Source organism: Hemitrygon akajei, chromosome 9, assembly GCF_048418815.1.
Source record: "Hemitrygon akajei chromosome 9, sHemAka1.3, whole genome shotgun sequence".
NCBI classification, from domain to species: domain Eukaryota; kingdom Metazoa; phylum Chordata; class Chondrichthyes; order Myliobatiformes; family Dasyatidae; genus Hemitrygon; species Hemitrygon akajei.
Genome location: NC_133132.1, coordinates 120,396,766 through 120,423,242, shown reverse-complemented (window position 1 = coordinate 120,423,242; position 26,477 = coordinate 120,396,766). Strand labels below are relative to the sequence as shown.

Below are 26,477 nucleotides of genomic sequence, written 5' to 3'. Positions count from 1 at the left end.
GTAGGATTTTTTGCTCAAAGGCATTGGTGTTTCCATATCAGGCCATAATGCAGCCCATCAGAACACTTTCTTTGCAATTACAATTATATGATGGGTCCAGGGCAGGTCGTCTGAGGTAGTGACACCCAGGAATTTAAAGTTACTGACTTTCTCCATCTCTGATTCTTCAATGTTTACTGGCTCATGGACCCCTGGCTTCTCTCTCCTGAAGTCTACCATCATATTGACATTGAGTTGTTGTTATTACACCACTCAGCCAAGTTTTCAGTCTCCCTCCTGTAGGCTAATTCATCACCCCCTTTTATACAGCCCACAACAGCGGTGTCATCAGCAAACTTGTACATGGTGATAGTGCTGTACTTAGCCACACAGTCACAAGTGTAATGCGAGTAGAGCAGGGGGCTAAGTACACATCACTGTGGTGCTCCTGTGTTGATGGAAATTGTGAAGGAGATTCTGGGGTCTACAAGTGAGGGAATTCAGGATCTAGTCTTGAAGTTCACTGATTAGTTTTGAGGGAGTGGTAGTGTTAAATGCTGAGCTGTAATTGATAAAGAGCATCGAGACGTATACATCTTTGCTGTCTAGATTTTCCAAGGTTGTGTGAAGAGACAAGAGGTAACATCTGCTGTAGATCTGTTGCTTTGGTCAGCAAATTGAAGTGGTTCCTTCCTGTGGTGGTGATCAAAGCACGTATAGAAAGCATTAAGCTCATCTGTAAGCTGTGCTCTGCTGTTCCCCATGTGGTCAAGATTTAACTTTGTAGGAGGTTACGTTATTCAAACCCTGTCACAGCTGTCGAACATCGCTTGTTGATTCCAGTCTAGTCAGGAATCTCCACTTTGCCAGAGAGATGTGTTTCTGGAGATCATATCTGTACCTCTTGTAGCATTCTTAATTCCAGACTTGAATACCTCTGATCTGCTCTCAGTAGATTCCAGATTTCATTGTTCATCCAGGGCTTCTGACTGAGGAAAACCCTAAAGGATTTTGTCAGGGGAGTAGGAGTAGGGATACAGCAAAATGATCCAACTTACCAAACTGCAGTCTCGGGAAGAAATGATAGACACTCCTTATCGTAATGTTGCAGTGTTCTAGTGTGTTGGGACCCTGGTGCAACAGATTACACATAGGTGATGATTGGGCAGGGTTTTCTTTGAACAGGCCTGGTTAAAGTCACTAACTGTAATTTGAAACGCGTCGGGATGAGCTGTTTCTTGTGCACAGACAACATTGTGCAGTTTCACGACTGCTTGCTTATAACTGGTTGCTGGTGGTATGTAAACTGCAGTCAGCATCACGGATGAGAACTCCTGAGGCAAATAGAATGGTCAATGTTAGTTTTTCTATGTCAGGGGAACAAGAAGTTGACATAACCCCAACCTCTGTGCACCGAGGAGAAATGACTAGAAAGCACAGGCGGCACTTCCTGCCTTACCAGAGCTCACGGTTCGATCCATTCTGAAAATCGTAAAGCTTTCCAGTCGTATCACCGCATCCGGTGTATCCGCACTTAACTAAGTTTCAGTGCAACAAACAACTGAGATCTGCCTCATCTACCTTGCCCTGAGATCATCAGTCTTATTCTCCAGTGACCATAGAGAGATCTGCCCCATCTACCTTGCACTGAGATCATCAGTCTTATTCTCCAGTGACCATAGAGAGATCTGCCCCATCTACCTTGCCCTGAGATCATCAGTCTTATTCTCCAGTGACCATACATTCGGCAATAAGATAGCAGGTGGAGGAGGACTCATCCTTCTCCGCTTCAGCCTGATTTGAATTCCACCTCTCTTGCCGTGATTTCGGCAATGGCATTGAACTAACGGCGCTATGCTTAACTGCTCAGCACTTGACCGTCGAACATGAAATCTGAAGATCATTGATGTAATTTCGTAGTCTGTGTTAAGAGGAAATCTACATGCTACAGATTGCAGGGAAAGTACTTCAAAAGGAGTATATTTAAGAGGAAATCTGGTACAATTTCCTGCAGCCTATGAGAGTCGCCAGTGTACGCTGGTGCAGTCTTGGAAGGGATCCTCTGAAAATTAATACCGCGATGTGGCTGCAAGCTTTTCATTGTTTCTGTATCTTAACATACCTGTACATGTGACAATAAACTTGAATTGACTTGTCAAGTATTTATAAAAGTAATTAAACTAAGCAAATATCCTGTAATTCTGGCGGTTCACATCAACACTGTTTTCACATAATGTCACATTATCAAATAATCTTTAAAAAGTACCTTAAATTAAATTTAAAACTCAGTGAGGTTTTCTGTGTATTAATGGTCAATGGTTAGAAAACCTAGTAAAGCAGTGTCACTTCACTCCTACAGAGAGGTTTCAGATTAGCATTTATCATTGATCTCAGGATACCTTCACTATCAGATGCCTCCTTCTTTATCCCTTTACCTCTTCTATTTATCACGTCCCAAATTGTCATATTAATCCCCCACCCCACCCACTTTCCCCCTCACCTGGTCTCACCCATCACCTGCCAGCTTGCACACCTCCCCCTTCCCCCACCTTGTTATTCTGTCTTCTGCCTCTTTCTTTTCCAGTCCTGATGAAGGATCTTCGTCTGTAACATTAACTGCTAATTTCCCTCCAAAGGTGCTGCCTGACCTGCTGAATTCCTCCAGCAATTTGTGTCAAGATTTCCAGCATCGGCAGAATTTCTTGTGTGTTCATTATGATCTTTCTTCCTACAGGGTTAGATATGTAACAAGAAATGCTTAATAAAAACAGAAACTGAATATCGCAAACTTAAAGGCACGTCTTGAGGGTATATGGTTATTTTTATTTATTTATTATGTTCTTCCCAGATTACCTGGTTATTAAACAATTTTAAGTCAATTTTCAAATTGATACAATCTTGATATCTTCCAGTAAAACAGTTCAAAACTGTCAATTTTCAATTAAAGAGTTGTTTGAAGCATGCACTGTTTTCACTTCATGGAACTAATTTAGATTTCTTGCAAGTTTTTCCAGGTTTCAGTGTTTCTGATACGTCAAACAGTTTATGTTCCAATTGACAAACTTCATTATGTAGTACTGAGAACTCTACTCCAAGTAGGAAAGCAAAAAGTTTTAGGACAAACAGATAACTTCCAGGAAAATGCTTCAGTTCAGACTTGGTTAAGTGTCTGCAGGACCTAAATTGAGAAAAACAGTATTAATTAAAAATATCAAAATTGTTGACACCATTCTGCTGATCATTTTTAAATAACTCTTTTAAAAATATGGAATAATAATTCAAAATGACATGCTTTAATTTAAATAACCTTCCTCCCAATCCAGGTACCATCCCTTTTTCAACCTAACCACGCAGACACTTCACTGATAACATCTCAAAGCTTGCCAATTCAATGCAAAAGAGCTGATTTAAAATGATTTAAGTATAACCTATTAAAATGGTAATAAACAGGTAAAAATTCCTTGCAAAGTAGTCTTCTATTCTAATTGAGATTCATAATTAGCTCTCACAGATCAAAGGAGATATTTTCAAGCCTATTTTGTAGAGAGATCACCGCAGTATTCTATTTATCAATTGTGAACAATAGAGTTCTGATAATTATCAATAAAGCCTATTATTTCTAAGATTTTGGTAAGTTAATATTGCCAACGAAAATTCCTAACTTTGCTCTGGATAGACCCTTAGGCTTAGTGCAATTAAACCTCAAGATCATGAGCTTTATCACCATATATAATCAAATTGTGTGACACAAGGCATTGGTGAGACAAAACCAGATGCAAATCATCCAGCTACTTTGCATTACAGTTATCGAGTGAATACTGAATAAAAGTCACTGTACTTATCTTAAGTACAGGAACACAGTAATAGGAATAAAATATTCAGCCTGTGAAGCATATTCTGTTCGTCAATAGATTATGGCTAATCTGCACCTGAACCACTGTTCCATATTCTTAATACCCTTACATAATAGTTACACATCTCAAGTTTTGAAACATTCATTTGTCCCAGCATCTACATCTTTGAGTGGGTTCCTGTTGACCTTTGCATGAAAAATTGCTTACTGATTTCACTCTGAAGTGACCCAACTCTAACGTAAGTTTGCCTCCCTTGGTCTGGATTCCTCACGAGAAGAGTGTGTATGCACCATATAGAAATCTTTCATTTCTTAAACATCTCTATCACTTTTTACTTTTTCATTCAACCTTGCAAATTTCTAAGCAATGAGAAGAATTGCATCATCTTCTACTCGCAAACTGGATGTATAATTCTCTACTCCTTCGTCCAAACAGCATTATGTTCAAAAGTAAATATGAAATTAACATTTACTCTTTTAATCAGCCCCTTTCACAAACTTCCTGTTAAATAATACAAAGTTGCCTTACCAGGTTTCTTACAAACTAAGCCATTTATTTTTGTCTAGAATTTGATAAGATCTCATTCAGTCTTTGACTGATCACTTTCCAGGTGCCAGCTAGGAGGGTTATCAACCAGTTATTTGACTGTTTCCTCCATTTCACCACGCCACCTATCATGTATGCTGATGCTGTCTGACTTCTGTTGTTTCCTGGCTTTAATTCAGATTTTTAGCATCCGGGTACTTCTTCCTCCGCTCCCCCACTTTCTTACTCTCTCTCCTCATCTCTGTTTTTCCCATTCCTAATGAAGGGTCTTGGCCCGAAACGTCAACTGTTTACTCCTTTCCATAGATGCTGCCTGGCCTGCTGAGTTCCTCCAGCACTTAGTGTGCATTACTTTGATTTCCAGCACCTTCAGATTGTCTCATCAATAGACCATAAGACTATAGACATAGGAGCAGAATTAAGCCATTCAGCACATCAAGTCTGCTCCGCAATTTCATCATGGCTGATGCTGGATCCCACTCAACCCCATACACCTGCCTTCTCGTCAGATCCTTTGATACCCTGACCGATCAGGAAACTATCAACTTTCGCCTTGGATATACCCACAGACTCGGCCTGTGCCAGAGCTTTCCACAGATCTACTACTCTCTGACTAAAAAAATTCCTCCTTACCTCTGTTCTAAAAGGTTGCCCCTGTATTTTGAGGCTGTGCCCTCTGGTTCTGGATACCCCCACCATAGGAAACTCCTCTCCACATCCACCCTAGCTAATCCTTGCAACATTCAGTAGGTTTCAATGAGATCCCAACGTTTCTTCTAAATTCCAATGAGCACAGGCCCAAAGCTGCCAAACACTCCACATATGTTAGAATACGTACGCAACGCTGGAAGAACTCAGCAGGTCAGGCAGCATCCGTGAGAAAAGAGTAGCCAACGTTTCGGGCCGAGACACTTCATCAGGAATGGGGGAGGGGAAGAGAGGGCCAAAGCCCAGTAATACTCCCATATGTTAACTCCCTCATTCCCAGAATCATCATTGTGAACCTGCTCTGGACAGCACACATACTTTCTGAGATATTACTTCGATAAACAATTCTGCATCATATTCATAGGCAAATACGTTCACCATTATTTTAACCAATGGCAAGCAAAACAAATTATATATTATAGTTTCACTATCCATTGCAATTATTGCAACCACATCAAATTAATTTTCTTGGCCTTAACCTCAATATACCTGATGTACAGTGTTATGAGTGATGGACAGACCTGATGGACAATGGGGTGCAGAGTTAACCATTCCCAACCCCCCTCCTGAGAACTACGAACTATTGCTGTTGTTATGCTGCTCATGAGAGAGAGATAAAGCCCAGGCAAAAGGATTTGCTACAGATAAGAGGGGGAGAGAGACTGTTGATTTACTGTGTTATGACTCTTCCTGGATTATTTACCTTCTACTACAAGAACTGTACTTCGCTCGTTAACATTCCTCAGGAGACAGCAGAAGTGACCTGATTTGATGGACACGGTCATTCAGAGTTGATGGACAGCTGAGACCCTGTGAGTGGGGATAAAAGACAGGTCTGGAGAGACACCCTTCAGACACACCAGTGGACACTGACTGAGTGTTGGGAACCCACAGAAAGGTGGGGGCTTCGGAGACCGAACCAGGAGATCGGTCAGTAAAGCTCACAGTGTTACAGCAGGGCCAGTGGGGACTTGTGTGTGTGTCCACTCATGCCAGAGTGACGAGTCCACCACAGAAGAACAGTCTAGCTGAAGAACAGAGGGGTCATAACTGAATGACCACAACGACACGACGGATTAAGAAAGCAAAGGAAGGTTTGGCTGCTGTAGCTGTTACCTCTCACTCTCTCTCTCTCTCTCCAACTATTTCAACACAACAACCAAAACTAGTTCAGGATTTATGAACTGAACTCTATACTTTCCTATGACAATTCATTTACCCCTAGACATCAATAGAGCTTGTTTATTATTGATTATTATTATTCCTATGCTTTTAGGTTTATTACTGCTAACTTGTTTTATATGTATATTTGCATTTTTGATATTGTATTGTGTAGTTTACTAATAAACACCTTTAGTTTGGTACCACCAGACTCCAACGGATTCTTCTTTCTCTGCTGGTTAGACACCCAGTTACGGGGTACGTAACAACAGAAATTATTCGAAGTTCAATCCTGGAAAAAATTGGTTTGTCACAGAAATACAATGCTGGACACCTCATTGTGAAATATGGCCATAAGACATAGGAGCAGATTTAGGCCACTCAGCCCATCAAGTCTGCTCCACTATTCCATCTGGCTGATATATTATCTCACTCAACCCCATTCCCCTGCCTTCTCCCTGTAACCTTTGAAACACCGACTAACCAAGAACCTATCAACTGCTGCTTTAAATATACTCAGTAGCTAAGCCTCTACAGCCATTCGTGGCAATAAATTACACAGACTCACTACCCTCTGGCTAAAGAAATGCCTGCTCATTTCTGTTCTAAATGGAAATCCCTCTATTCTGTGGCTGCACCCTCTAGTCCTAGACTCACCCACTATAGGAAACATCCTCTCCACAATCACTGAATCTAGGCCTTTCAATATTCAATAGATGTTGATGAGAGGTGTTAATTGATGCTTATTCTTCTAAATTCCAGCAGAACATGCAAATGTTTCTCATACATTAACCCCTTCATTCCTGGATTTATTTTCATGAACCTCCTCTGGACCCTCTCCAATGCCATCACATCTTTTCTTAGGTAAGGGATCCAAAACTGCTCAAGATATTCCAACTGCAGTCAGAACAATGCCTTATAAAGCATCAGCATCAACTACTTGCTCTTAAATTCTAGTCCTCTCAAAATGAATGGTAACACTGCATTTGCCTTCCTTACCATTGACTCAACCTACAAGTTAACCTTTAGGGAACCCTGTACAAGGACTCCCAAGACACTTCTCACATCTGATTTTTGAATTTTCTTCCTATTTAGAAAATAGTTTGTGCCTATATTCCTCCTACCAAAGTGCATGATCATATGACACTATATTCCATCTGCCACTTCTTTTCACATTCTCCCAATCTGTCCAAATCCTTCTGCAGACACACTGTTTCCTCAACACTACATGCACCTCCAACTACCTTTGTGTTACCTGCAAACTTAGCCACAAAGTCATCAATTCCATCACCTAAATCGTTGATCTATAACGTAAAAAAAATGGACCAAATACTGACCCCTGCAGAATACTACCTGTTACCATCCAGAATAGGTCCACTTTATCCCAACTCTTTGCCTCCTGGCAGTCAACTAAGCTTCTAGTATCTTCCATGCTAGTATCTTTCTTCTTGTTATGCAACCTCATGCATGGCACCTTGTCAAAGGCCTTCTGAAAATCCAGGTTCACAACATCAACCAATTGTCTTTTGTCTGTCTTGCATGTTATTTCCTCAAAGAATTCCAACAGATTTGTCTAGCAAGATTTCCCTTTATGGAAACCATGTTGACTGTAGCCTACTTTATCATGTGCCTCTAAGTATGCTGAAATATCATCCTTAATAACGGGTTCCAACATCTTCCCAACCACTAAAATCAGACTAACTGGCCTACAATTTCCTTTCTTCTGCCTCCCTCCCTTCTTAAAAAGTGAAGTGACATTTGCAAATTTCCAGTCCTTTGGAATCTAGTGATTCTTGAAAGGTCAACACAAATCCTCCATATACTCTTCAGCTACCTGTTTCATAACTCTGGAGTGTAGTCTATTCGGTCTAGATGACTTACCTACCTTCAGTCCTTTCAGCTTCCCATTACTTCTCCTTAGTAATAGCAACTACACTCACTACTGCTCCCGGCACTCTTAAATTTCTGGTATACTGCCAGTGTCTTCCACAATGAAGAATGACACAAAATACTTATTACATTTGTCCCCCAATACTATCTCTCCATTGTCATTTTCCAGCAGTCCAGTATCCACTCTTGTCCCTCTTTTACTCTTTGTATATCTGGGAAAAAAACTTTTGGTGTCCTCCATTATATTATTGGCTTCATACTTTGATATTATTATTACCTTCATATTTCATCTTTTCTCTCCTTAGGGTTTTTATAGTTACCTTCTGTTCATTTTTAAAAGCTTCCCAATTTTCAAATCTCCCATTCATTTTTGTCTATTATATGCCCTCTCTTTAGCTTTTATTGCCTTTGACTTCCCTTGTCAGCCACAGTTGTGGCATTCTGCCTTTAGATACCGCTGCATCTTTTGAGATGTATCTATCCTGCGCCTTCTGAATTGCCCCCAGAAACTCGAGCTGTTACTATTCTACCATCATCCCTGTAGTGTCCCATTTGAATCATGTTTGGCCAGCTCCCCTCTCATGCCTCTGTAATTCCTCTTACTCCACTGTAATTCTGATACATCCAACTTTATCTTCTTCCTTTCCTCTCAAACTGCAGGGTCATATTATGATCACTGTCTCCTATGGGTTCCTTTACCTTAAGATACCTAATCAAATCTGGTTCATTACACAACACTCAATCCATAGAACATAAACATCTACAGCACATTACAGGTCCTTTGACCCACAATGTTGTGCCAACTATGTAACCTATTCTAGAAACTGCCTAGAATTTCCCTCCCGCATAGCCCTCCATTTTTCTACACTCCATGTACCTATCTAAGAGTCTCTTAAAAGACCCTCTTGTACCCGTCTCCACCACTGTTGCCGACAATGCATTCCACGCACCCACCATGCTCTGTGTGAAAAAGTTACCCCTGGCATCCCCTCTGTACCTACTTCCAAGCACCTTAAAACTATGCCCCCTTGTGTTAGCCATTTCAGTCCTATCCAGAATTGCCTTTCCCCTAGTTGGCTCAAACACCAGCTGCTCTAAAAATCCATCTCATAGGCATTCTACAAATTCCCTCCCTTGGGATTCAGCACCAACCAGATTTTCCCAATCTACCTGCATATTGAAATCCACTACGACTATCGTAACATTATCCTTATTGCATGCCTTTTTGATCTCCCATTGAAATTTATATCCAATATCCTAGCTAAAGTTCAGGGCCTGTATATAACTCCTGTCAGGGTCTTTTTATCCTTGCAGTTTCTTAACTCACAAGGACTCTACATCTTCTGATTCTATGTCACCACTAAAGATATGATTTCATTTTTTACCAGTAGAATCATCCCACCCCCTCTGCTTACCTGCCTGTCATTTCAATACCTTGGATGTTAAGCTCCCAACTATGATCCTGTTTCAGTCACAATTCAGTGATGTCCAAAATGTCATACCTACAGTACCAATCTCTAAATGCACTACAAGATCGTCTACCTTATTCCATATACAGTGCATTCAAATATAACACTTTGAGTCCTGTATTCATCACGATTTCTGACTCTGCCTCCACATTATACTTCAACTCATCCCACTGACTGCAGTTTTGCTGTGTCATCTGCCTGTTCTTCCTCACAGCCTCACTACACTGCATCAACATGCATATCAACTGCCTCAACCTCACTCTTATTGCTCTGGTCCCCATCCCCCACCAACCTAGTTTAAACCCTCTCCATCAGTCTTGTGTTTTACACATAATAAATAATTGATTAGTAATGATGAAAATATTTGTCTGTGAGCATGAAGTAGAATCATTTATCAATATCTATTGCTAAGTAATGAATTACACCAGGCCTAGATGCAGTATTTGTTATAATCTATAGGCATATCTCATTACTTGATTTTTTAAATGATACATCTTTGTAGGGAAAAAAAATCCTCACAACTCTAAAATATTTAATGCAATGAAAGAATTTACATTGCGATGTGCATGACTTGTCATATCTTGGAACATCCTACTCACCCAGAAAAACGCACCTGTAATAAGTAAACGTAATACAACACTTTGTTTACTTTCCATCTGCCACACAATGAAGGCTCAGTCAAGAAGTGAGAATACATTCAAGCTCAGACAAGTATGATATAAAAAATACCAAGTATCCAACTGCCAGCTACTCAATATTTTAAAGGCATAAATCAAACACACATTTTTTAAAAATCTTAAAATACAATCAGAGTATGGAACTTCACTACAACAATCAAAATAATTGCTGGAAATCTGAAACAAAACAGAAATTGCACAGAAATCTCCAAGTAAGGCAGCATCTGTGGAAAAGGAAATAGCAAATGTTTGAGTCAAAGATCTTCCATCTGAGGGCTAGAACTGTTAACCCTGTTTCCCTTTTCAAGGATGCTGTCTGGCTTACTGTGGGTTTCCAGCTTTTTTTGTTTCATTATAGAATTTTACTACACCTGTTCTATAGAAAATTTTGAATTTTTAGAAAAAAAACTTATGTAGCTTCACTAGGGGCAAATGCTTTCTGCAGTGGATTGCAAATCATAGCAATTCTACATCTTATTGGCTGTGGCTGTTTAATTAAGTATATTTACAGCAGAGTTCAATATACAAAGTCATTAAGGGAATTATTAAAACATTAAAAAGTAGTAGAAGCATGCATGTTCTTCCATTCGATAAGATCAGCCAATTTTCTTCCTTAATGCCTCTTTACTACCCATATAAGCATTAAAATTTATTAGTATGCAAAAGTCTACCAATCTCTATTGAAAAATGCTCAGTGACTGAGCCTCCATAACATCCTTTTCATTAAAGAAATTACTTCTCAGCTTAGCTCTGAATGACCACCTCCTTCTTTTGTGTCTGTAACCGTTGGCGCTAGATGTCAAGGAAATCCTCTCAATTTTTTTTAAGTAGTGTTGACAAATTGTTGAAGGAACTCAATGGGTTAGGCAGGATTTGTCGAGGTAAATGAATAGTCAATATATTGCAGGACCTAATGCAGGATCTTGACTGAAACGTCAACTATCCCTTTGTCTCACTTGCTGAGTTCCTCCCTTAACTTGTTTCTTTGCTCAACATTCCAAGCCTCTGCAGACTCGCATCTCCAAAACTGCTAAAATATTGAACGTTTTAATGAAATAACATCTTGTTCTTCTACACTCGAGAAAATAGGTCCAGAACTGATTGATGCCTTATATATTATTTGTACCTCAATATATCCTTTCTACATTTAAGGTGCTGGGGAGTAGGTACAGAGGAGATGTCAGGGGTAGGTTTCTTACTCAGAGAGTGGTGAGTGCGTGGAATGGGCTGCCGGCAATGGTGGTGGAGGCGGATACGATAGGGTCTTGTAAGAGACTTTTGGATATGTACATGGAGCTTAGTAAAATAGAGGGCAATAGGTAAACCTAGTAATTTCTAAGATAGGGACATGTTTGGCACAACTTGTGGGCCAAAGGGCCTGTATTGTGCTGTAGGTTTTCTATGTTTCTATATTCACATTCTCTCATAAATTAATCTGGTGGATATTTGTTGCAATCCTTCCAATGGAATTATATCCCAGATGGGCTCTTATTTACCCTGGTGCCAGGGTCAGAGATGTCTCGGATCGCGTTGACAACATTTTGGAGAAGCAAGGAGAGCAGCCAAACGTCTTGGTACATATTGGTACCAATGACATAGGAAGGAAATGCAAAGAGGTCCTGAAAAGAGAACTTAGAGAGCTAGGTTGAAAACTGAGAAGCGGAACCCTCAGGGTAGTAATTTCTGGATTGCTGCTTGTGCCACACGCCAGTGAGAGTAGAAACAGGACAATTTGGCAGATTAATGAGTGGCTGAGAAGCTGGTGCAGGAGGCAAAGCTTCAGATTCTTTGATCATTGGAATCTCTTCGGGGAGGTATGACCGATTCAAATATGATGGGCTGGATCTGAACTCGAGGGGGACAAATATTCTCATGCACAGGTTTGTTAGAGCTGTTGGGGACAGTTAAACTAATTTGGCAGGGAGGTGGGAACCGGAGTGAAGGGACTCAGGATAGGAGGATGGTAAAAAACAAAGATAGCATTTAGTCTGATTGTCATGAAGGGCAGGCAGAAGATAGGACAAAATTGCACACAGCTGTATGAGTATCAGTGTATTAGGCATGCAGAATCAAAAAGGGTAGCAAATACAATACTCAAGTGTTATATTGCAATGCACAAAGTATAAGAAATAAGATGGATGATCTTGTTGCACTATTACAGATGGTCAGGTATGATGTTGTGGCCATCGCTGAATCATGGCTGAAGGATGGTTGCAGTTGGGAGCTGAGTGTCCAAGGTTACATGGTGTATGGGAGGGATTGGAAGATAAGCAGAGGGGGTGGCATGGCTCTGCTGGTAAAGAATGGCATCAAATCAGTAGAAAGATGTGACATAGGATCGGAAGATGTTGAATCTTTGTAGGTTGACTTAAGAAACTGCAAGGGTAAAAGGACCCTGATGGCAGTTATATACAGGCCTCCCAACAGTAGCAGGGATGTGGACCACACAGTACAACAGAAAATAGAAAAGGTGTGTCAAAAGGGCAATGTTATAATAGTCATGGGAGATTTCAACATGCAGGGCATTTGGGAAAATCGGGTTGGCAATGGAATCCAAAAGGGAGCAAGTCTGTTGAATTCCTACGAGATTTTTTTTAGAATATAAGAAATAGGCGCAGGAGTAGGCTACCTAGCCCATCGAGCCTACCCCCATTCAATAAGATCATGGGTGATCTGGCCATGGACTCATCTCCACCTACCTGCCTTTTCCCCATAACTCTCAATTCCCCTGCTACACAAAAATCTATCCAAACTTGTCTTAAATATATTTACTGAGGTAGCCTCCACTGCTTCATTGGGCAGAGAATTCCACAGATTCACAACTCTTGGAGAAAAGCAGTTCCTCCTCATCTCCATCCTAAATCTACTCCCCTGAAACTTGAGGCTATCTTTAGAGCAGTTTGTCATTGAGCCTACTAGGGGACCAGCTATACTGGACTGGGTGTTATGTAATAAACTGGTGGTGATTAGGGAGCTTAAGTGTAAAAAATCCTGAGGTGGCAGTGATCACAATATAATTGAGTTCAGCTTGAAATTCGAAAGGAGAAAGTAAAGTTTGACATAGCAGTATTTCAGTGGAGTAAAGGAAATTACAGTGGTATTGGAGAGGAGTTGGCCAAAGTAATTTGGAAGGAGATGCTTGCAGGGATGACAGCACAGCACCAATGGCGTGAGCTTCAGGGGAAAATGTGGAAGGTGCAGCATAGATGTATTCAAAAAACAAAGAAATACTCAAATGGCAAAATAATACAACCGTGGCTGACAAGGGAAGTCAAACCTAATGTACAAGCAAAAGATAAGGCATACAACAATGCAAAATTAGTGGGAAGACAGAGGATTTTGAAGCTTTTGAAAATCTAGAGAACTATAAGAATCAGTCGGAGGGAAAAGATGAAATATGAAAGCAAGCTAGCAAACAGAATCAAAGTGGATAGTAAAAGCTTTTTTCAAGTATATAAAAATATAAAAGGGGGATGAGAGTGGATAAAGAACCACTAGAAAATGAGGCCAGAAAAATAATAACGGGGGCCAAGGAGATGTCAGATGAACTAAATAAGTATTTTGCATCAGTCTTCACTGTAGAAGTCACTAGCAGTGTGTCAGATGTTGAAGGGTGGGAGGGAAAAGAGGTGAGTGCAGTTACGATTACAAGGGAGAAGGTGCTCAAAAAGCTGAAAGACCTAAGTGTACATATATTACCTAGGCCACCATAACAGAGTCCAATGATATTCCAAAAATCATTGGACTCTGGTATGGTGCCAGAATATTTGAAAATTACATATGTCACTCCACTCCTTGAGAAAGGAGGAAGGCAACAGAAAGGAAATTATAGACCATTTAGCCTGACTTCAGTGGTTGGGAAGATGTTGGAGTCAATTGTTAAGGATGGTAACACAGGACAAGATAGGACAAAACCAGCATGGTTTCCTTAAGGGAAAATATTGCCTGACGAACCTGTTGGAATTTTTTGAGGTGATTACAAGTAGGATAGTTCAGAAAGCCTTTGACAAGGTGCCACACATGAGGCTGCTTACCAAGTTAAGAACCCATGGTATTAGAGGAAAGTTACTAGCAATTGGCTGATTTGTAGGAGACAGCAAATGGGAATAAAAGGATCCTTTTCTGGTTAGCTGCCAGTGACTAGTGGTGTTCTGCAGACATCAGTGTTGGGACCACTTCTTTTTATGCTGTATATAAATGATTTAGATGATGGAATAGATGGCTTTGTTGCCAAGATTGCAGATGATACGAAGATTGGTGGAGGGGCAGGTAGTGTTGAGGAAACAGGTTGGATGCAGAAGGACTTAAGACAGATTAGGAGAGTGGCAAGAAAGTGGCAAATGATATACAATGTTGGAAAATGCACGGTCATGCATTTTGGTAGAAGAAAGAAGACATTTGGTAGATCAAATGTCACTAGAAACGGGGATGGTGCCGGAAGATTGGCGTATTGCTCATGTGGTTCCATTGTTTAAAAAAGGGTTCTAAGAGTAAACCTAGCAATTATAGGCCTGTCAGTTTGACATCAGTGGTGGGTAAATTAATGGAAAGTATTCTTAGAGATGGTATATATAATTATCTGCATAGACAGGATCTGATTAGGAACAGTCAACATGGATTTGTGTGTGGAAGGTCATGTTCGACAAATCTTATTGAATTTTTTGAAGAGGCTACGAGGAAAGTTGATGAGGGTAAAGCAGTGGATGTTGTCTATATGGACTTCAGTAAGGCCTTTGACAAGGTTCAGCACGGAAGGTTAGTTAGGAAGGTTCAATCGTTAGGTGTTAATATTGAAGTAGTAAAATGGATTCAACAATGGCTGGATGGGAGATACCAGAGAGTAGTGGTGGATAACTGTTTGTCAGGTTGGAGGCTGGTGACTGGTGGTGTGCCTCAGGGATCTGTACTGGGTCCAATGTTGTTTGTCATATGCATTAATGATCTGGATGATAGGGTGGTAAATTGGATTAGTAAGTATGCAGATGATACTAAGGTAGGTGGCATTGTGGATAATGAAGTAGGTTTTCAAAGTTTGCAGAGAGATTTAGGCCAGTTAGAAGAGTGGGCTGAGTGATGGCAGATGGAGTTTAATGCTGATAAGTGTGAGGTGCTACATTTTGGTAGGAATAATCCAAATAGGACATACATGGTAAATGGTAGGGCATTGAAGAATGCAGTAGAACAGAGTGATCTAGGAATAATGGTGCATAGTTCCCTGAAGGTGGAATCTCATGTGGATAGGGTGGTGAAGAAAGCTTTTGGTATGTTGGCCTTTATAAATCAGAGCATTGAGTATAGGGGTTGGGATGTAATGTTAAAATTGTACAAGGCATTGGTAAGGCCGAATTTGGAGTATTGTGTACAGTTCTGGTCACCGAATTATAGGAAGGATGTCAACAAAATAGAGAGAGTACAGAGAAGATTTACTAGAATGTTACCTGGGTTTCAGCACCTAAGTTACAGGGAAAGATTGAACAAGTTAGGTCTTTATTCTTTTGAGCGTAGAAGGTTGAGGGGGGACTTGATAGAGGTATTTAAAATTATGAGGGGGATAGATAGAGTTGACGTGGATAGGCTTTTTCCATTGAGAGTAGGGGAGATTCAAACAAGAGGACATGAGTTGAGACTTAGGGGGCAAAAGTTTAAGGGTAACATGAGGGGGAATTTCTTTACTCAGAGAGTGGTAGCTGTGTGGAATGAGCTTCCAGTAGAAGTGGTAGAGGCAGGTTTGGTATTGTCATTTAAAGCAAAGTTGGATAGGTATATGGACAGGAAAGGAATGAAGGGTTATAGGCTGAGTGAGGGCCAGTGGGATTAGGTGAGAGTAAGTGTTCGGCACGGACTAGAAGGGTCGAGATAGCCTGTTTCCATGCTGTAACTGTGATATGGTTATATGATTATAAATAAATGTGCAGACTATTTTCTAATTGAGGAGAAAATCCAAAAATCTGAGATGCAAAGCGACTTGGGCGTCCTTGTGCAGAACACCTAAAAGTTAACTTGCAGGTAGAGTCGGTGGTGAGGAAGGCAAATGCAATGTTATCATTCATTTCAAGTGGTCTAGAGTACAAGAGCAGGGATGTGATGCTGAGACTTTATGAAGCACTGGTGAGGTCTCATCTTGAGTATTGTAAACAGTTTTGGACTTCTCATCTGAAAAAAGATGTGTGTTGGCATTGGAGAGGGTCCAGAGGAGGTTCACAAGGATGATTCTGGGAATGAAAGGGTTATCAACGAGGAACATTTGATAGCTCTGGGTCCATACTTGCTGAAATTTAGAAGAATGAAGGGAGATCTCATTGAAACCTTTCAAATGTTGAAAGGCCGAGAATTGGTAGATGTGGAAAGGATGTTTCCCATGCTGGGGGAGTCTAAGACAGGAGGGCACAGCCTCAGGATGAAGGGGTGTCCAGTTAAAATATAGATGCGGAGAAATTTCTTTAGCCAGAGAGTGGTGAACTTGTGGAATTTATTATCACAGGTAGGTGTGGAGACCAAGTCAATGGGTGTATTTAAGGCAGAGCCTGATAGATTCTTGATTGGATAAGACATCAAAGGGTACAGGGAGAAGGCCAGGCAGTGTTTCTGAGGAAGAAAAAAATGGGATCAGCAATGATTGAATGGTGGAGCAGACTCAATGGGCCAAATGGCCTAATTCTGCTCCTATGTCTTATGGCCTAATTGCAATAGGATGTCTTTACCCTTGTACTCAAATCCTCTTGCAATAAATATCAACATACTGTTTGCTTTCCTAATTTCTTGCTGCTCGTGTACATTACCTTTTAGTGTTTGAGTTCATGGATACTCAGGTCCTCATGAACACCAGCATATTTCAATCCCTTACCATTTACAATTTAAAAAAAAATCCTATCAAAATAAATAACCATGTGCTTTTCACCTTCTGTCTATTATTTTTCATTACAGTCTATCAGGCGGTCGAGTCCGTCGCTGCAATCTACGCAGCGCCGGTGGTGATTGCACCGATGACGATGAGTGTGCTGGCTCTGGCCTGACTTGAGGTGCTGAGAAGAGCCTATCTCTGATAGGCTGTAACGAAACCCCTCGGGATCAATAAAGTATGTCTGTCTGTCTTATTTAGCTTGCTTATATATACCTCTGAAGCCTCTCTGCATCCTCCTCATAACTCACAGTGCAATCCAAATTTGTATCTCAACAAATCTTAATATGTTATAGCTTCTCCCCTCATCCAGATCACAAATAATAGATCAAAAAACAATCTGCTGGAGGAACTCAGTAGGTGTCTCTACAAACATTACATTATGAGCAGCTGGGAAACAAGCACCGATTCCTCCAGCGCCTTCCTGGCCATGACCTCCCACCACATCTGTATAATCAGCTTCAATCTCACTTGGTCTAATTTTGCTGTATGACTTTTTGTTTAGTATGCATTGAAGGTCTTCTTTCAGTCCTAATACACCATGTCTACTGATTCCTCCTGTTACATTCTGCTCATTATATCCTAAATCTGCTCTAAGGTGATTTCTGTTTTGCACATCAATGCACATTCTGCCCAATCTTGTTCCCTTTGAGTATTTTCCAAACTAATAATGCCAGACTAATTGATCTGTACCTTGTGTTTTTTCCCTCTCCTCTCTTAAAGAGTATGTTACATCTGATGCCTTCCAATAGGTGGGAGTCATTCTATATCAAACAGGAAAGCAGATTTCAAGTCAGGATCGATCACGATTCTACTGAACTGTAGAGCAGACTGGAGGGATAATAGACACCTAATCCGGAAGCCCTTGTGTTCTCTTTTATAAAACTCGTGTTAGATTACACTTAACTAGTCTTATGCATAGATCTTTCACTAAATTGAATGATACTTTATGCAAATTAATAATTCTGAAATTTAATTGCAAAGTCAAATTCAGAAATTGCCTGCAATTTCCAAATGGTTGTATTGTTTATAGAATCAAATTACATACTTCTCATTGCAGATTTTCAGACAACAGAGCCAGTAGCGGTCGTTCACATTTATAATTCGTTTGCTTTTTTCATTATCATATCCTTTGAGACTGTCTCCATGAAAGCAAGGTCTCTCCAGGTTGTCTTCATTCCAACTGAACCGGAAACTGGAAGGTTCTTTCCTTTCCATCGCTGGCTGGGAAGTAAGTCTAACAAATTGTTTCGTAAGACTGTGGATAATACCTAAAATTAAAGAGTTGCCTAATTTCAAACCAGGAGGTAACAAGATTTTATTTTTTTTAAACAAGCACCAACTTCTGAATATTGGCTAATTTTGAGATTATGTGGTCAGTTTTCTGTTCAACAAGGTGCAGGATACCAACACCCTTTTTTGCCACCTTGCATCAGTTTTCAGTGCACCTTGGTGCTCCCTCCAATGGTTGGTGAGCAGTTATACTACAAGGCACAATGTCTGAGCTAAAGAGCAGAAAGTTGTTCCTTAGTTCATTCAGAGTTCAACCACATCAACAGACCCATGAAAATTAGCTGCAGTTCCTTGACCTTTCAAACTGGAATTTGTTTGGAGTAATGAGGGATGGTGGAGAAATAATCTAGTATGCTCTTTCTTGGTTTTTTGTGCGAACAAACCATTCTAGCCTATGAAGGTCGGTTGAAGTTGTCAGATTCAGCTATGGAGCCTTCTTTGGTGTATTACTGCATCAATACTCACTACTCAGATTAGTCATTTGCCAAAATATTCAGTAGCTACCAGTACCTGGCAAGTAAAACCTAAAAATCAGACTCTCCTTCATGAACAAGTTGAAAAATGTTTCTAAAAGAAGATATGATTGTGATAAAAACAACACACACAAAATGCTGCCGGAACACAGCAGGCCAGGCAGCATCTATAGGGAGAAGCATTGTCAATGTTTCGGGCTGAGACCCTTCATCAGGACTAACTGAAAGGAGAGATACAAAGAGATTTGAAAGTAGGAGGGGGAGGGGGAAATGCGAAATGATAGGAGAAGACCGGAGGGGGTGGGATGAAGCTAAGAGCTGGAAAGGTGATTGGCAAAAGTGATACAGAGCTGGAGAAGGGAAAGGATCATGGGAAGGGAGGCCTAGGGAGAAAGAAGTGGGGGGGAAGCACCAGAGGGAGATGGAGAACAGGCAGGGTGATGGGCAGAGAGAGAGAAAAAAAACAAACAACTAAATATGTCAGGGATGGGGTAAGAAGGGGAGGAGGGGCATTAACGGAAGTTAGTGAAGTCAATGTTCATGCCATCAGGTCGGAGGCTACCCAGACGGTGTACAAGGTGTTGTTCCTCCAACCTGAGTGTGGACTCATCTTGACAGTAGAGGAGGCCATGGATAGACATATCAGAATGGGAATGGGACGTGGAATTACCGGGTAGTGTCTGTTGAAAGAAAATCTGGTTTACTTCTTAAGATTAAAGAGACCCTTCATATGAATGGCTTGCTAAATGTTTCAGGCACTTCTGCTTTCATTTCCTTTCTAGGATAGGGAATATCTGTTGCTGGAAAGTTGGAACAAGTATAGTCTCACTTCATCCAGATGCACAAAACCTGACATTCTTTGTATTTAGCAACCAAGAGAGAGAATTTTTTAAAACTTTATTTTAATCAAAACAAAAAACATTTACGACCATGAGTAATACCAAGGAAATAAATGCACTTACGCTTCCTTTTGTAGACTACTGCTTGGTCTTTTACAGAAAAGAAGAGTGGTTTTTCACATTTCCACAGATATCTGTGAAGTGTAACACATATCTTAGCACTTTTTGTTTTAGTCATGGACATGTTACGATCTCCTGATCTAAGTTTTCTTTATCAATCTGAAATGAAGGCACTCAAATGCACAAAATCAACAAAATAGATAAATAGTACTTCAATGACTCACATGGGTTATAGTTAGATAATCTTTCCCAGATTGTCTTTGTCAAATTCAATTATGTCGTGCGGAACTTATTGCTGCAGGATACAGAGCTAGACATTTATTCAAAACTGTGTATGTGTATGTATATACTTACACATGCATGCAAACAAACTTGAGTCAACGAGGGATACACAACAGCTGTGGCAGGGAGACAGCAGGGCTTCGCTTCCAGATGAGCTCAATGCCTTCTATGCTCTCTTTGACCACCAGAACATGGAAGAACCACCACTTCTCCCAATGATCCTTTGATCTCTGTATTTGAAGCTGACTTGTGAGGCTGCCTTCAGGAGGGTGAATCCACGGAAAGCATTGGGATCGGCCGGGGTATCTGGCCACATACTAAAGGCCAGTGCTGGCCAACTAGCTGGTGTGTTCACTGAGATCTTTAACCTCTCATTTCAGCAGTCTTCAATTATACTGGTGCCCAAGAAGAGCATGGTGACATGCCTCAGTGACTATCACCCAGTTACACTTACATCCACAGTGATGAAAAGTTTTGAGAGGCTGTTGATGAAACATAACACCTCTTGCCTGAGAGGTGACTTGGATTCTCTCCAATTTGCCTACTGGAGCAAAAAGTCCACAGCAGATGCCATCTCATTGGCTCTTCGCTGAATCCTGGAACATCAGGACAGCAAAGATGCATACAACAGGATGTTCTTCACTGACTACAGCTCTGCATTCAATACTATCTTTCCCTCAAAACTAATCAATAAGCTCCAAGACCTTGGCCTCCATACTTCCTTGTGCAATTGGATCCTGGATTTCCTCACTTGACAGCCCTGTCAGTTCATATTGGCAACAACATCTCCCCCACAATCTCCATCAGCACAGGTGCACACAGGGCTGTGTGCTTAGCTCCTTGCTTTACTCACTTTACACTTATGACTGTGTGGCTAAGTACAGCTCCAATACCATATTCAAGTTTGCTGATGACACCACTTGTCATAAGCTGAATCAAAGGTGGTCATGAATTAGCATATAGGAGGAAGATTGGAAATTTTGTTGAGTAGAGTCATAACAACAACCTCTGACTGAATGTCAGCAAGATCTGAACGTAGACTTCACAAGAGGGAAACTGGAGATCCATCAGCCAGTCCTCATCGGAGGATCAGAGGTGGAGAGGGTCAGCAACTTCAAATTCCTGGGTGTTACAATTTCAGAGTATCTGTTCTGGATCCAGTAGGCAAGTGCAATTGTGAAAAAAGCATGGCAGCGCCTCTACTTCCTTAGGAGTCTGCGGAAATTTGGCATGACATCTAAAACTTTGACAAACTTCTACAGATTTGTAGTGGAGAGTGTACTGACTGGCTTCATCACAGTCTGGTATGGAAACACCAATGCTGACGAACCAAAAATCCTACAAAAGGTAGTGGATTCAGCCCAGTAAATCACGGCTAAAGCCCTCTCAAGCATTGACCACATCTGTATGAAACTCTGCCGTAGAAAAACACAATCCATCATCAGAGATCCCTACTACCCGGGCCATGCTCTTTTATTGCTGCTGCCATCAGACAGAAGGTACAAAAGCCTCAGGACCTGTATCACTAGGTTCAAGAACAATTACTACCCCTCAACCATCAAGTTCTTGAACAAAAGGGGGTAACTACACACACTTGCTCATCCATTGTGCTGTTCCCACAACCAGTGACCTCACTTTAAGGACTCTTTATCTTGTTATCTCATGTTTTTGTTATTTATGCTAAGTATTTATATTTGCATTTGCATAGTCTGTTGTCTTCTGCACTTTGGTTGATATTTCATTGACTCCGTTATAGTTACTATTCTATAGATTTCCTGAGTATGCCTGCAGGAAAATGAATCTGAGGGTTGCATATGTTTCATATATGTACTTTGATAATAAAATTTACTTTGAACTTTGATACAAACATACTTTTTTTAAAAAAGACATTATGCAAAGAAGGTACAAAATTATCAATGGTAATCAATGCCTTCAAGCTGGACGTGAATCTTGTGCATCATTCTCCTAATCTATTTGAGTCCTGGAACCTCTGTTTCATCAACACTACCTGCCCCTCCACCTATTTCGTATCGTCTCCAAACCTCACTACAGAGCTATCAATTTCATCATCCAAATCACTGACATATATCATAAAAAGTGGTCGCAATAAAGACCCCAGTGGAACACCACTAGTCACCAGCAGCCAACAAAAAAAACTCCCGCCATTTCCACTCTTTGCTTCCTGCCAATCAGTCAATGCCCTATTCATGCTAGTATCTTTCCAGTAATACTATATGCTCTTTACTTAAGCAGCCTCATGTCTGGCCTTTTGAAAATCCAAGTACACAACATTCACTGATTCTCCTCTGTCCAAACTACTGGTTACTTATTCAAAGAATTCCAACAGATCTGTCAGGCAAGATTTTCCTTAGGGAGACCATGCTGATGTTGGCCTATTTTATCAGGTGCCTTCAAGTGCTCAAAAACCATATCCTTAATAATCAGCTCCAACACCTTCACAACCACTGAGGTCAAACTAACTGGCCTATAATTTCCTTTCTCCCCTTTCTTGAAGGGTGGAGTGACATTTGCAAGTTTCCAGACCTGTGGAACCATACTGGAATCCATTGATTCTTGGAAGATCATTACTACTGTCTCCACAATTGCTTCAGCTAGCTCATTCAGAACCCTCAGGTGTTGTCCATCTAGTCCTGGTGACTTATCCATTTTCAGACCTTTCAGCTTCCCAAGCACCTTCTCTCTAGTAATAGCAACTGCTCTTAGTTCTGCCCAATGACCCGCTTGAACATCTGGCACACTGCTAGTGTTTTCCACAATGAAGACTGATGCAAAATCCATTATTTTCTTGTCGCCCCATTACTAAGTCTCCAACATCATTTTCCAGCAGTCGAATATCTACTCTTGCCTTTCTTCCACTTTTGGTATCCTTTTCAATATTGTTGGCTATCTCAACTTTGTATTCCATCTTTTTGCTCTCTATGACATTTTTAATTGCCTTCTGTTGTTTTTTTAAAACTGCCCAATCTCCAACTTCCCACTAATTTTTGCTCTATTATAAGCCCTCCCTTTGGCTTTTATGCTGGCTTTGACTTCCCTTGTAAACCATAGTTGTGTCATCATGCCTTTAAAATACATTGAGCAACACACACAAAATACTGGTGGAACACAGCAGGCCAGGCAGCATCTATAAGGAGAAGCACTGTTGACGTTTTGGGCCGAGACCCTTCGTCAGGACTAACTGAAAGGAAAGATAGTAAGAGATTTGAAAGTAGGAGGGGGAGGGGGAAATGCGAAATGATAGGAGAAGACTGGAGGGGGTGGGGTGAAGCTGAGAGCCAGAAAGGTGATTGGCAAAAGGGATACAGAGGCTGGAGAAGGGAAAGGATCATGGGACGGGAGTCCTAGGGAGAAAGGGGGAGGGGAGCACCAGAGGGAGATGGAGAACAGGCAGAGTGATGGGCAGAAAGAGCGAACAAAAGAAGGAGGGGGAAAAAAACTAAATATATCAGGGATGGGGTAAGAAGGGGAGGAGGGGCATTAACGGAAGTTAGAGAAGTCAATGTTCATGCCAACAGGTTGGAGGCTACCCAGCCAGTATATAAGGTGTTGTTCCTCCAACCTGAGTGTGGCTTCATCTTGACAGTAGAGGAGGCCATGGATAGACATATCAGAATGGGAATGGGACGTGGAATTAAAATGTGTGGCCACTGGCTGATCCTGCTTTCTCTGGCGGACGGAGCGTAGGTGTTCAGTGAAACGGTCTCCCAGTCTGCGTCGGGTCTCACCAATATATAAAAGGCCACACCGGGAGCACCGGATGCAGTATACCACACCAGCCGACTCACAGGTGAAGTGTCACCTCACTTGGAAGGACTGTCTGGGGCCCTGAATGGTGGTGAGGGAGGAAGTGTAAGGGCAGGTGTAGCACTTGTTCCATTTACAAGGATAAGTGCCAGGAGGGAGATCGGTGGGAAGGGATGGGGGGGGGGACAAATGGACAAGGGAGTCGCGTAGGGAGCGATCCCTGTGGAAAGCAGAAAGAGGCGAGGAGGGAAAGATATGCTTGGTAGTGGGATCCTGTTGTAATTATACGTTGGACCCAGAGGCTGGGGGGGTGGTAGGTGAGGACAAGGGGAACCCTACCCGAGTGGGGTGGTGGGCGGATGGGGTGAGGGCAGATGTGCGGGAAATGGGAGAGATGCATTTGAGAGCAGAGTTGATGGTGGAAGAAGGGAAGCCCCTTTGTTTAAAAAAGGAAGATATCTCCTTCGTCCTGGAATGAAAAGCCTCATCCTGAGAACAGATGCAGCGGAGACGGAGGAATTGTGAGAAGGGGATAGCATTTTTGCAAGAGACAGGGTGGGAAGAGGAATAGTCCAGGTAGCTGTGAGAGTCTGTAGGCTTATAGTAGATATCAGTAGATAAGCCATCTCCAGAGATGGAGACAGAAAGATCAAAAAAGGGGAGGGAGGTGTCAGAAATGGACCAGGTAAATTTGAGGGCAGGGTGGAAGTTGGAAGCAAAGTTAATGAAGTCAACGAGCTCAGCATGCGTGCAGGTGGCAGTGCCAATGCAGTCGTCGATGTAGCGAAGGAAAAGAGGGGGGATGGATACATGCATAGGCTTGGAACGTGGACTGTTCCACAAAGCCAACAAAAAGGCAGGCATAACTGGGACCCATCTGGGTGCCCATGGCTACACCTTTGGTTTGGAGGAAGTGGGAGGAGCCAAAGGAGAATATTGAGAGTAAGAACTAATTCCACTAGACGGAGGAGAGTGGTGGTAAAGGGGAATTAGTTAGTTCTGGAATCCAAAAAGAAGCCGAGAGCTTTGAGACCTTCCTGGTGGGGGATGGAGGTATATAGGGACTGGACATCCATGGTGAAAATAAGGTGGTGGAGGCCAGGGAACTTAAAATCATTGAAAAAATTCAAAGCTTGAGAAGTGTCACGAACATAGGTGGGAAGGGATTGAACAAGGGGGGATAAAACAGTGTCAAGGTATGCAGAAATGAGTTCGGTGGGGCAGGAGCAAGCTGAGACAATGGGTCTTCCTGGACAGGCAGTTTTGTGGATCTTGGGTAGGAGGTAGAAATGGGAAGTGCGGGGTGTAGGAACTATGAGGTTGGTGGCAGTGGATGGGAGATCCCCAGAGCTAATAAGGTTTGTGATGGTATAGGAGACAGTAGCCTGGTGCTCCTTAGTGGGGTCATGATCAAGGGGTAAATAAGAGGAGGTATCAGAGAGTTGTCACTGTGCCTCAGCCAGGTAGAGGTCAGTATGCCAGACTACAACAGCTCCCCCCTTATCAGCGGGTCTTATAGTGAGGTTGGGATTGGTGCGGAGGGAGCGGAGAGCAGAGCGTTCGGAAGGAGTGAGGTTGGAATTGGAACACAGTGTGGGCACGAACGTAGGTGGGAAGGGATTGAACAAGGGGTAATAAAACAGTGTCAAGGTATGCAGAAATGAGTTTGGTGGTTTTAAAATACTTTCTCTTCTTTGGAATGTATCTATTCTATACCTTCCAAATTGCTCCTAGAAACAGGAGCCATTGCTGCTCTGCCGTCATCTTTTCTAGCATCCTTTTCCAATCAACTTTCGGTCAGCTCCTCTCTCTTGCCTCTGTAGTTCCCTTTACTCCACTGTAATACTGATACATCTGACTTTAGCTTCTCCCTCTCAAAATGCAGGATAAATTCTATCATATTATGATCCTTGTCTCCTAAGGGTTCCTTTACCTTAAGCTCAATAATCAATTCCAGTTCACTGCACAGCACCCATACCAGAATAGCTAGTGGGCTCAACCACGAGCTGCTCTAAAAAGCCATCTTGTAGACATTCTACACATTCCGCACCCCCCCCACCCCCCACCCCTTGGGATCCAGCACCAACCTGATTTTCCCAATCTACTTGCATGTTGACAACAGCCCCATAACTATTGAAACATTGCCCTTTTGGTATGCACTTTCTTTTTCCCATTGTAATCTGTAGCCCACTTCTTTGCTACCGTTTGGAGGCGTTTAAATAACTCCCATCAGGGTCTTTTTACCCTTGCAATTTCTTAGCTCCCCACACAATTATTCTACTTCTTCTGAACTTAACTGTCTTATTTTTAAGGATTTGATTTCATTTTTTAATCTACAGAGCCACCCCACCCCCTCTGCCTACCTGCCTGTCCTTTCAATACAATGTGAATCCTTGGATGTTAAGCTCCCAGCTTTGATTTTCTTTCATCACAATTCAGTGATGCTCACTGCCAAACTCTAACTGTGCTAAAAGTTAATCTACCTTATTCCATCTTCTGTGTGGATTCAAGTATAACACCTTC

At 41.6% G+C, this 26,477-nt stretch overlaps 1 protein-coding gene across 3 annotated transcripts in view; it reads right to left on the bottom strand.

Moving 5' to 3' along the window:
- Window positions 1-2,781: 2,781 nt before the first annotated feature.
- Window positions 2,782-26,477, bottom strand: part of taf1b (TATA box binding protein (Tbp)-associated factor, RNA polymerase I, B) — a 102,505-nt gene continuing 78,809 nt past the window's right edge. For 2 of the 3 annotated variants that reach the window (XM_073056889.1, XM_073056890.1), the window contains 3 exons: window positions 19,911-19,981; window positions 18,231-18,453; window positions 2,782-3,157 (listed from right to left, as the gene is read on the bottom strand). In XM_073056889.1, coding sequence (XP_072912990.1) covers window positions 2,956-3,157; window positions 18,231-18,453; window positions 19,911-19,981 — 496 coding nt within the window. In that variant the 3' untranslated portion in view covers window positions 2,782-2,955. The remainder of the gene's footprint in view (window positions 3,158-18,230; window positions 18,454-19,910; window positions 19,982-26,477) is intronic. The other variant, XM_073056891.1, reaches the window with a different exon arrangement.